Source organism: Danio rerio, chromosome 11, assembly GCF_052040795.2.
Source record: "Danio rerio strain M-AB ecotype USA chromosome 11, GRCz13ab, whole genome shotgun sequence".
Classification (NCBI taxonomy): Eukaryota; Metazoa; Chordata; class Actinopteri; order Cypriniformes; family Danionidae; genus Danio; species Danio rerio.
Window position 1 is genome coordinate 32,856,240 of NC_141031.1, and position 12,121 is coordinate 32,868,360.

General features: G+C 39.6%; 1 protein-coding gene across 24 annotated transcripts in view; it reads left to right on the forward strand.

Annotated features, from left to right (window-relative positions):
- The window catches only part of nhsb (Nance-Horan syndrome b (congenital cataracts and dental anomalies)), a 90,236-nt gene extending 78,316 nt beyond the window's left edge, over positions 1 to 11,920 (forward strand). For 6 of the 24 annotated variants that reach the window (XM_087273880.1, XM_087273859.1, XM_087273861.1 and 3 more), the window contains 8 exons: positions 643 to 687; positions 2,177 to 2,221; positions 2,563 to 2,625; positions 3,952 to 4,147; positions 4,309 to 4,440; positions 4,540 to 7,632; positions 8,051 to 8,171; positions 8,317 to 11,920. In XM_087273880.1, coding sequence (XP_087130006.1) covers positions 643 to 687; positions 2,177 to 2,221; positions 2,563 to 2,625; positions 3,952 to 4,147; positions 4,309 to 4,440; positions 4,540 to 7,632; positions 8,051 to 8,171; positions 8,317 to 8,920 — 4,299 coding nt within the window. In that variant the 3' untranslated portion in view covers positions 8,921 to 11,920. Of the gene's footprint in view, positions 1 to 642; positions 688 to 2,176; positions 2,222 to 2,562; positions 2,626 to 2,947; positions 2,993 to 3,951; positions 4,148 to 4,308; positions 4,441 to 4,539; positions 7,633 to 8,050; positions 8,172 to 8,316 lie in introns of all 24 variants that reach the window. The other 18 variants (XM_087273860.1, XM_087273862.1, XM_087273874.1 and 15 more) reach the window with 5 other exon arrangements.
- The last annotated feature ends 201 nt before the right edge of the window (positions 11,921 to 12,121 follow it).

Consider the following 12,121-nt stretch of genomic DNA (forward strand, 5'->3'; position numbering starts at 1 on the left):
TCAGGTCAGTGTGTGTTTACTATGCCAATGCAATGCGTGTGTGTGCTGCTGAATTTATTGGAAATATCTCATTTTCCTCATTGTAAACGTGCACTCTGTGGGAGAGTAAATATAGGCAAACAAAGTCAGAGTTTTGTTTTGCCACACAAAAGTGTTTGGAGCTTCGTATGATTCCAGTTGAACCACTGAAGTCACATGAAATGTTTGGATTTTGGTTCCTTTTCTGGACTGTAAATATCTCAAGAGTTCTGCTGTCTATAGAGGATGAGAGAGCTCTCAGATTTCATCTAAAATATTTTAATTTGTTACAAAGACGAATGGTCTCAGGAGATTGAACTGACATAAGGAAAAGCAGTAAATAACAGAATTTAAATTTTTGGGTGAACTAACTCTTAACTTTGTTATATGGCTAAACAGTGGTCATAAATGCCTATTCAAATTTAGTTTCTCAATTCAAACGAGTCGAAGCTATAACCTGGAAACTGTACTTGTCATGTTACTATTTAAAAATTGGTTTGACCCTCCACTGTTTATCCCAGAATTTATGTTGATTTAGAAGTGCCGTAGCTCTAAATGTAACTATCAATGCTTATAAGACTTTGGCCTAAGCTTGCACACTCTCTGTCCTGCCATGCACACCAGGAGAGGAGCGTTAGAGAGAGTGATGTGCAAACTATCCAGAGGAAGGTAAATTGTTTCTTTTTGCTGTCTTGTGGATGCCATCTGTGATACCATCCCATTATAAAATATGTTGATGTTTCATATGGTGTTTTTTTTAAGTGCCTGTGTTATGCTGTAATAGACGTTCCTTATTCTGTTGTGTTTAGGGGTCTCCTGTAATAGGCTTATATGCATACAAAGTAAAAAGAAAAAGTCCTAAGAAAGTGTTTTTTTCTTATATTCATTTTTTCTTATGAATATAACATCAAGTATAATTATGAAAAATTATATTAAACTAAATATTGGATGCCAAGTTTTTACATGTATATAAAATTCAGCGTCCAGTTTGTCCACATTGTTTATTTTCATCATTCCCTGCATTCATTGCTTGAAAAATATGAAGATTAAATAAAAATCAAATATTTCTATAATAGTTATTAGCAGATCTTCAGTCTGCTGCTATTTTTTTTACACTAAATTGTCAGTCCATTGTGAAAACTGCTTCTTTTACACTCAGTATGCTGGAAATTCTTTTTCAAAAAAAGCAAGTATCTGTTTTTTGAAACGTCATCATTTACTCCATAATAATGAACTTGCAAACATATTTCAGATACAGAGACCAGATAAAGACACAAATCATAAGAGTTGAGTTGCATGTCTTTTTGATATTTTCATTTTGCGTTTATTTAAAAGCTGACCAAGAAAATTAAGAAAAAGTTGGTTATTAGGTGTTAAAATTAAAAACAAATCTTACAGTATACTGGGTGAATAAGGAGGCTATGTATCATATGCTTTACATATTTTCAAGAGCTCACACTTAGCTGCTGATTGATTATAAAGCTTGTTTGGCATGCTGTCCTGGGAGAGAGCCCTGAGCTCATAAGATCCTCGAGCCCAGGGCTCGCTCCCGTTTGCAAGGCAAGAGGGGAGTTTGAGCTCAGGCAGATCTCGAGAACTCCCTTGTAGCTAATAAACAGATAGTGATTGCTCTTAAGAGATAGCTACTTACTATAAGCATGTCTATGGTGACAATTTGGATTAGTCAATTACCTAAAGTTGTATATTTTTGGATGGTGGGAGGAAACTGGGGAACCCGGGGGAAACCCACGTGTAAACTCCGCACAGAAACGTTGGCTGGCTTGTTAAGGACTAGAACCTAGTGAACTAGTGACGTTCTTGCTGTGAGGCAACAGTGCTAACCACTGGGCCACCGTGCCACCCATCTTGAAAAGGAGGAGGATTAGGGGTGGAAGGGCGATTCTTCAAAATGAAGATGGCTGTTATATGGAACTTAGGGTGTTTATAGTGGCCTAGGAATCTTCTGATTGGTGAATCATAAATTGAATAATGCGGGACCAGCCGCAAGCAATCATAAGCATGTGATCCTCTTGAAATTAGTTTATAGATAAACTTCACTTTATAAGACATACTTTCATAAGCATATGAATGAAATGGGCAGCAGCATTTAAGTTAAATGGCAATTATTCTGGGTATTTGATCGGTTTTGTTTCTGCAGGAGAGACCAGCCAAGGATTCTGAATTCAAACCTGTCCTCAGAAAGGTAAATTAAATCACTGTTGTGATGTCAAAACAGGACTACTGACTTACTTTCCCCCCTAAAGAACAGGCTTTACCACTTTTAAAGGATGCCAGATTGAAAGAAAACCTTCTATAACATTCATATTAAGCAACGTCCTTTCCATTAGATCACCATTTTTTATTTCAACTTGTAGATATCAAAACAAGTTTCCAATAAAAAGCCTGTTTTGTGTTAAATGTTGTCCCTGTTCCCTGACAGCATGCAACATCACATCAGACCTTTATTTTTACTTTATTGAAAGCATGTATGAGATGTTTTATTTTGCCTTTTGTTTAGTTGTGTTTTCCATCTTTTAATTTTAGTATCAGCGCTCCCGCTCCCCCTCCCCTGTTCAGTGTTGTTACTTCATTCCCTGGATTAGAAAGGTATTTTGTAACTGTAAAGGCTGTTTGTTAACTCCAACTCCTAACCATTTCTGTTTCTCCTTTTCTAACATTAGCATTAGTTTGGATCAAGACTTCCTCCATATCTAAAAAAAAATCATCTGCAAAGTTTCTAAAGTATTTGTGAACCTGGCCCTAATGAAATACATTGTTTTATACATTTGCATGTATTTTTTTTTACTGTTTTAAAGAAATAGCTCTTGACATTGAGCCATAGAAAAAAGTCTTGCTCTCTGTTTTCCTGTGTTTGAATCTTTCATTTTTTCTCTGTTCCTCTGTTTTGCTCTCTGCCTCATAATCAAAGCTGCATTTCTTATCAACACAGAAAAGTGGAAATTTGGCAATACATGTATGTATGCAGATGTTTTCTTCATACAGTCGGCCCCAAAATGTATTTGGACACTTAAACGCCCTGATATACTTTGTGAATTAAAAAAAGTAAATCAGGCCCAAACGAATTTCATTTAGAATTTGAAACAACTTGCTCAAAGTTAAAATAAAAAAAGACTTCTGGTAAAGTTCACTCCAGCTCTAAGTAACACCTTTAAAAGCATAATGTTCCATTGTGATTTCATACAGTATCAGGCATAGTATGAGGTTCCTCCTTCTTTGAGGTGGATATATCCTCCCTGTAGTCAGTTAAGGTCAGATGTCTGTAATTAAAAACTTAAGACACAGAAGAGCTTGATAATAAAAATTGAAGTGTAAGTCTAATCGGAAGCAACACTGATGCCAGTTTAAAACAAAAAATTGTTTTAAAGCAGTGTACTGTATGAAGTGCTTTGCAAATAAACATGGCGTAATTTGATTTAAGAAACAAATTGTAAAGGTCATCCAAACATTCCCATCACTAATATTATTCAGTTTTTAACTGCTTTTTTACTGCTGTAATTGTAGATTAGTGCAGCTTTTATTTTGTTATTGAAAGAAACATATTTACATATTCATCTAAACATCACACAAACAGCATATTTTTTCTTACCTCTTAATGAAAAAGGACAAAGAGCTCCAGTGTATAAGAGCTTAAAGTCATATTAAAATGAATAAATGTCTTCACTGGATGATAAAGAGTCTACCATTGTTTCTGTTTGGCTTACTTTAATGTGTATTTATTGTATGTTTGAAGTTCATGGAAATTTATACAGTAAGTGTGACTCAAAATGTGTCTAAAACAATTTTGGGGCCACTGTATAAAATCTGTGATCCTGTATTCTTTCATTCAACTGTGTGTTTACCGTCTCTGTTTGTATATCAAATCATCAGTTGGATCCTAATACAGCTAACCATTCAAATATGGTTCAATATTAGGCTGGAACCAACACAGAAACGGATGGAGAACTACAAGTGATGAGCCATAGGCCTAAATGTCCTGTTCCCAATGCACCTACCACCCTGGACAAACAGACTAACTGGTCTAAAGCCCTGCCTCTTCCCACTCCAGAAGAAAGAATAAAGAATGACTCTCAAGTGATTTCATCCTGTATCATTCCAATAAATGTTTCGGGTAAAGCAACTACTTCAGATTCAGTACAGACTAAAAATTTCAAATATGAAAGACAAAATAATTTCATACTTCAGATTATACTATTAATTCCATTTCCAGCTGACGGAATCCATGGCACATTCTTAGTTAATTCTATAGGTCTATGTTATTTATTCTCATAGGTGTTGGATTTGACAGAGAAGCCAGTGCTCGCTGCTCTCTTGTTCACTCGCAATCGGTTCTACAGAGACGGCGGAAACTCAGGAGGCGAAAAACGATCACTGGGATCCCCAAACGAGTTCAACAAGACATGGGTATTTGTTTATTTTTTGCATTATTACATATGCACATCACATTTCACCAAATCTGAGTTTACTTCTAGTTTAATTTTTGATTTTCTAATTTTTCTGTAGATTCTGACGAATCCCCTGTTGCTAGAGAAAGAACAGTGATAATCCACGCCAATCCACACAAGTCCCACGAGTGGCATGAGGAGCTCTCCTTGAGTGGCAGAGTATTGCATACTAAGGATTCGGGCTGTCAGACAGATGACTTCTTGATTACTGCTCCATCCCGAAGACGCATCCGTGCCCAAAGAGGTCAGGGAATTCCAGCGTCTCTCTCTCACTCCACTGGAAACATTACCTCCCTCCCGGATCGTTCTGATACGGTTTATGCTGCAGCATCAGCCACTCGTGTCCGTTCTAGGAGCCTTCCACGTGAGGGTGGTCGGCTTCTGGATGAGGACCAAGATGACAGTGATGATGATGATGATGAAGATGATGATGAAGATGATGAAGAGGAAGATGAGGAGCTCTCTCCATATGAAGCCGAAGACTTCCTGCCAGGTCCCGGACAGAGAATTCCAAAGGATGAGGAAGAGAGTACTGACGACCAAGCCATGCCAGAGCTACAGTTTGGAAGTCTTAAGCGTATGCAGCATTCAGAGAGCCCTGACCACACATGGATTGAGAGAGGCAGATCCAGACTCCCACGGAAAGTAGACATGGGGAGCTGTGAGATTTCCTCTAGTTCAGATACTTTCAGCAGCCCCATACACTCTGCATCCACTACAGGAGTGCTTGGCAGCCAGATTGACCATAAAGAGGATCACCAGTCCTCAAGTGGCAACTGGAGTGGAAGCAGCTCCACTTGCCCATCGCAGACATCCGAGACTCTTCCACCTGCTGCCTCCCCTCCCTTGACGGGATCCTCACACTGTGATTCAGAACTTTCCCTGAATACTGGGTCCCATGTCATAGATGACAACACTGGTTTCATAATTGATCCCTATCACATAGACAAGCCACAGGGACAGGGGCAACGATCCAATTCATTTACCTCATCAGCTACTGATCAGATGGATGATGCAGGGGTCAGCACTGCTAGTGATGGGGAGTGGAACTGTGCCCAGGACCAGCAGGATCAGTCCTGCACCCAAGACTTCAGCCCAAAGCGTTCCAGAGAGGATGAGAGTGGTGTCAGCTGCCCTAGTTATTCTAGTGGGGAAACTTACGAGAGCTTCAGTGACCAAGCATCCGCTAGAAAATCTGAGATGCACTACATTGTCGACACTGAAGGATTCTATTCCTCCATGCACTTTGACTCTGGTCTTAAGGGTAGCAGAAGCTACTACAACTATGCAGCCATTGACCCCGACTGTGGCCCAAGTGGTAATATAGCACCTGGCATGACTGAATACCCTCAGCCAGAGTACAGAGCCACCAGGACACTGGGCAGACCCTGTCTCTCCTTAAGAAAACCAAAGGCCAAGCCACCCCCACCAAAACGTAGCTCTTCATTAAAGGAAACAAGCAGTGATGTGAACGTTCCAGAGCAGAACGAACCAAAGATTACTTGTGAGTTGCCACTGCCCTTGTCTTCCAGGGAGATGAAACTGCAGCTGGACTTGGCTGATTCTGCAGGGCACCTTGAGACTGCAGGTCTTGAATCACTTGGTGCATGGGGAGTGGAAAATGTTAGGGACATGCTTGACTGCTCCTCCCCATTCAGTTCCTCAGACACACATTCCTTCAAAGATGAAGGTGCTGTGCAAGCAGACTATGCAGACCTCTGGCTTCACAATGACTTGAAATCAAATGATCCTTATCGGTCCCTCTCTAACTCTAGCTCTGCTACAGGTACAACTGTTATTGAATGCATCAAGTCACCAGAAAGATCAGAAACGCACACCTGTCAACCCAGGTCCAGACCTTCTTCCCCAACTCTTCCTCCACCTGAAAGTGAATTTAAGCTTGCTTCTCCCGAAAAGCTGGCAGGCTTGGCGTCCCCTTCCAGTGGATATTCCAGTCAGTCTGAAACACCTACATCTTCCTTCCCCTCTGCTTTCTTCCCAGGGCCCCTGTCTCCAACCAGTGGGAAGAGGAAGCCCAAAGTCCCTGAAAGGAAGTCCTCACTTTGTTCCTTACAGCAGCAACAGCTTTCAGTCAGAGACCCAGGCATTTCCTGTAGGAGAGAAACTGACTTCTATGCCATACCCCCAAGTCACCTTGACCTAAGTGCTCTTCACAGTAAGCACTTTCCTCACAGAAATCAAATGCACATCCTCCACCAGAATAAGCAGAAAGCTGCCATAGCAGCAGCTGCTGCAGCAGAAGCTCGCAGTGCAGCAGCTGCTGCAGCAGAAGCTCGCAGTGCAGCAGCTGCTGCTGCAGAAGCTCGCAGTGCAGCAACTGCAGCCGCTGCTGCCGAGGCCTGCACTGCAGCTACAGCTTCTACTAAAGAGAGTGCAACAAATACAGCACCCATCTCAGCCCATTTGGCTATTACTCCAACGGTTCTTAGATCAGTGCAACTGCGATCTATATGTAGACCATCTGATGGCAACCAAGGGCTTGATCAAGACAGTTCAAATCTCATAACTCGTCCTAAGTGTCCCACAATAATAACTGATGCCCCATCATCTAGCAACAGGCACAACAGGAAGCCACCAGCCTACAAACCCCCTGCTGCACAGGTTTGTGATTCACAGATTCCACTGGTGGAAAACATTGTTTTTCCACAAGAAGAAGTGAGAGTGAGACAGGAGAGGTTTGGTCCTGGTACTTACTGGGCAATGACTGCTTTCAGAACTCCTGTGGACCCTAATTGTGAAAAAGAAGTCTCTTTAAAAAGGTCATCTCAGTGTTTTCAGCAAGAACAAGACAGCAGAAGGTGCCTAGATGTGCAAAAGACATTGTCACCAGAGAGACTAAAACAAGATTTGAATCAACTATCGCGGCCAGACCCTTCAACACAGTCCATGTGTTTGGCCAGCACAATGCCACCCCCTGCTTATAGTGAGATACAGAGGAGCAATTTTGTACTGTGCAACAGTCCTGACAAAGTGCCTGTTTCAACTCAAGAGGCATCGCATTCTTACACAATCAGCGATGTACAAGGCAGAGAGGAGGATTATGAGACATCAGGTGTCGCAACCAGAAGTGCCTCACAGGACATAAGGGAAGAAGAGTCAACCCCAGATACAGAGGACTATTTCAGTAAAGGTAATTGTCCTGTTAAAATGTCAGCTTATAAGATGTGACTGATTTATCACCCTAGCTATATTTCTGTCATGGAAAATTTCTGAGATAACTTTTATAGTAGGGAATATGGCATATTTGAGGAATTTGGTATTGGTGGAATAGGTATGTTAAGCTGCTAATACTTCTGTTGAGCAGTGCTGTTGCGGAGCGAGTACTGTGACTTGCTACTTCCAAAACAACCAATGTCTAACATGCATGAAATAACTGGTATCACCTCTTTACAGGTGGTGCTGGGGGAAATTTAGAGTTCTTGATAGCAGCATTTAAACTCTTACAGCCCAATAACTGATTAACAAGCCACTCTAATGATGTAACAGAAATCAAGATAAGTCAGGGTACATTAACTCTAATTTTATATGAATGCTTTGCATGTTGACAGACTCTACTCCCAGTGATAATTCATCCTCTCCTTTGACCGATGACTCCAGACTTGATGATGATGTTTTCCCATCTCCCAATAAACTCCGCACAACTGAAGATCTTTTTGCTATGATACACAGGTAAGCCTAATTGTTTCAGATGACAATGCAGCATCTGGTGTGTATTCTCCATGTCCTATATTTTGGTGATGTACCTGCATAAAATAATGGAAACTGATTCCTGCACTTAAACATGACACAAACACTTTCAACTCTGTGATTGCAGATCTAAAAGGAAAGTGCTGGGACGCAAAGATTCAGGGGAAGTCAGTGGAAAAGGTCGGCCTGTTGTACCACCTGTGACCACCCCTGTAAGCAATCCTACTGTATGCCCGGTCATCCCTGCTCCCCCAGTTCCTTCAAACAACTCCCAGCGAGCCTCAGGACCCATCTACAGGAGTGCCAAAAAGTCTAGTACATCCAGTGAGGAGTTCAAACTCCTTCTGCTTAAGAAGGGTAGTCGCACAGACTCAAGTTATCGCATGTCTGCTACAGAGATCCTTAAGAGCCCCATCACACCCAAGACTCAAGCAGAGCTGCTGTTAGAGGCCATGAGGCAACCAGAGGAGATCCCCTTACCCCAACTGGATTCCACCAGCAGTGGAGATCCACTTCCAAGTCCATTCCCTAAGGCCAACAGTGAGGGATTCTCCCCAAAAACACTCACCATGTCAGCTGCCTCCAGACAAGGACGTTCTAGAATTCCACCTGCAGCGAACAGCAGTCGCTATAGCACGCGGAGTCGGCTGTACACTGCCCCAATGCAGGCCATATCAGAAGGAGAGACTGAGAACTCGGATGGAAGTCCACACGATGACCGCTCCTCCTAGTGGTATAATCATTTTTTAACCACTTAGCAAAATGATAAATCTTTTTATAATATGAAAACACTGAAAACTGTATGAGAGTGCTGTACACATGTTATGATCTACCTTTTCTCCCATGCCATTGATTTCCTTAAGCTCCTTTTATACTCTGTGGGTCAACTGAAAATTTGGGCTTAAATTACTGAATGATGTATTGATCATCAAGGAATGTTTTTATTTTTATCATAGTCCCACACTTTTATTCTCAGAAAATTATTTACTTGTCATTCTTTGAAAAGGTGTTGAAATGTTTTTTAATATAAAAGAAATCAGTTCTTTTCCATCATACATCACAAATTTTCATAACCATGTCGATGTTAAACTTTTCCGAGGACAATCGCACCATGGCCTTTCTTAGCAGGATGTGCAAGGGGAAGGACTTCTGAGACAAAGAAAGCCAGATATGTTATGAACATAATGGACTGGTTTGCAAAACCATTGATTCCTTTGCACTTAAATTGGTTACCTTGAAATATACAACCTGGATGTACTGTTAAAAAAAACAAGGAAAGCAAACAGAAATAATCCAGTTTTAGTTTAGAGTAATGGAGCCTCTGTGGTGTGTGAGAGACTCTTCTTGCTGTTTGAATCTTTGACAAACAGCACTCCAACAACCCTTTTACCCACGTACGACCTTTTCTTCAAAGACCCAAATTGGGTTGTGTAATTTTGTCACATGTTTTCAGGTGTCATCATGTATAATTACTTAGCCAACCAACATGGAAGATTTTTATGACCGCAGAAGAAACGAGGACTTTGGAGAAAATTCACCTCAGTCTCCATGTATTCTGTGAATACCTTTAAAATCAAACATACTGTTCCCTTCTACCGTTCACAGATTCACTTTTAAAGTGAACCACTTCAGAGTTGGAGGTTTTCTCCGAGTTCAAAACTCATAGGAATTAGCTAGATTTGTCAAGCCTACACTGTGCCACTGAAGGGAAGGTGACAAGCTGTGAAAAGATTGATTTTATTTTATTTTTTGAGTCATCCGTCTCTGATGAACGCTTTTTCACTGTGGTCGTCATTTAGTTTCTTCATCCTCTGTGTAGCATGCAATAAAACACTAGAACACGTCACATGATCTCCACCTAAAACGTGTTTCCACCTTCACTTGAATTTGTTGAGTATGTGCTATGTTCAGTAAATGTGTAAAATGTATAAGGTTTGCAGTTTTACATCACTGTATACACAGTTTGAGCTTTTTTTCCCTTAAGTGGAGGAAATGGACAATCTAATCGAATGAAGCACTATTTGTGTATAGTTGAGTTTTGAGAGAACGGAGTGCGGAAAAAGTGATGATAGAATTATATTTAGAGATTAATGTAAAGCGAGTACTGGTTTATATCTGAATCTCTGGGATATGGATGAGATGACTGCGAAGGGCCTGCAGTTTAAAGTTCATTGCTCATCTGTATATACATGGATGATTGACTTATGATATTTTTTTCTGGACTGTTGTTGGTTTGTCATGTACTGTCACGTCTAAGAGGTTTGAGAAGTTGATTCTTTTTATTGTTTTATACCAGTAGAGAAACCTTCCAGAATATTCTGAGACACTAACAGAACTAACAGATATTTTCTCATAAAATAGGAGCTGCAATGTGCCACGTCTTATTTCTCCTTTAATACAACCCTGTGTGAAGGTTGTCGCAATTAGCTTTGCTTTATAATTACAGACTTTTGGAAGTACAGACTACTTTTTCCCTCGTGTCCATATGCTAGAATTAAATCTATGAAATCTTCTTTTAGATTGCAACGTTTAATAGAAAAAAAATATTTTTAATTATGGGATATTTTATCCAGAGACTTATTTTGTTAATAAATTTGGGAAAGAATAACGATAAAGCTTTATTTAAATAAAATAAGAAAACATATTTCATATCAGGGGTGTATCAGCCGATGATGAAGATACCGAACTTGTAAACATTTCTAATTAGCTGTAAACTTGCATTCTGAACAAATAAGCTATACTATATGTTATACAACTGTAGTTAAACATTTTGGTGCTTTGAATTCTTATACCCAGGCCATAATCTGTCATTGTTGCCATCTTGGAGAAAGAAAAAAAAAGTCATTTGAAATCATCGGTTTTCTTCTCATATTTTTCACTCTGTGGTTATGGTGCAAAAGCAGTCATGAAAACAACACTCGTGACAACTCGAAAATCCAGATATGTAGCAATGAATATGTCTTTTGCTTTATTTTCATAACACACAAAAGTAGCCACATTTGCAGTACCAACCTAGTTCCATGTAGTGAAGCTTACCAGTCGGTTTTGGCCTTATTTGCAGAATCTTCAAGAAAAGAATTAAGGGAAATCAAAAAAGTGGGTTGTCTGTATAGTTATTTTACCTCAACGCAGCTTTGGACTGTTTTAAACAGGTACACTATACATTAATAATGTTCATATCAATAAAGAAAGGACAAACTGAAACAAAAAGACACTACACAGAATAGTTGTACTTCAAATATCAAAATCCATCTTGGAATATTTCTCCATTTTACACGTTTCTAGACACATTTTACTGAATTACTCTGCATTAACGGAGAAGCACAGTCTGTTTTGCCAAAGGGTTTCAAACATGTACGGATGCGAAGTAATTACAAATTGTGATAAGCTAATTGATGGGCAGATAAAAATGAGGGTTAAAGTGAAAATGTCTAGAGACAAGATGCATCTCATTTTGTATTTTTGTATAAACATGTACATATGATCTTTTTAAAAATGAAAAAAGAGAAAAGATACAATTGTTTCATTTTGTAAAATGTTTTAAAAGTTTACATTAATTCCAAGCCTTTGTATATTTTTGAGCTGTGCGACTCTCTCGGTCCTTTTATTTATTTTTTAGTAAACATTGTGGGAACTCCATTGTAAATTTGAACCATTTCTTGCCAGCTCAAGTGACTGCTTAGTAACTGTGCATAGAGAAAGCCAATAAATGTGACTGCATTGAAAAATAACTGGATGACTTGTGTATTATTTACATACACTGATTCAGTATTTAAGAAAAATGCAAACTCTTTGTTATATTATCAGAAATCCCAGGTATATGGTTTGTTCATGGTGTGCGTTTGTGTAAATCTCAATTACAGGTAAAGAATTTGTCATGAAATCATAGGGGAATACGCACACAGACTTTTAATTTTTATCCAGCCAGCTTG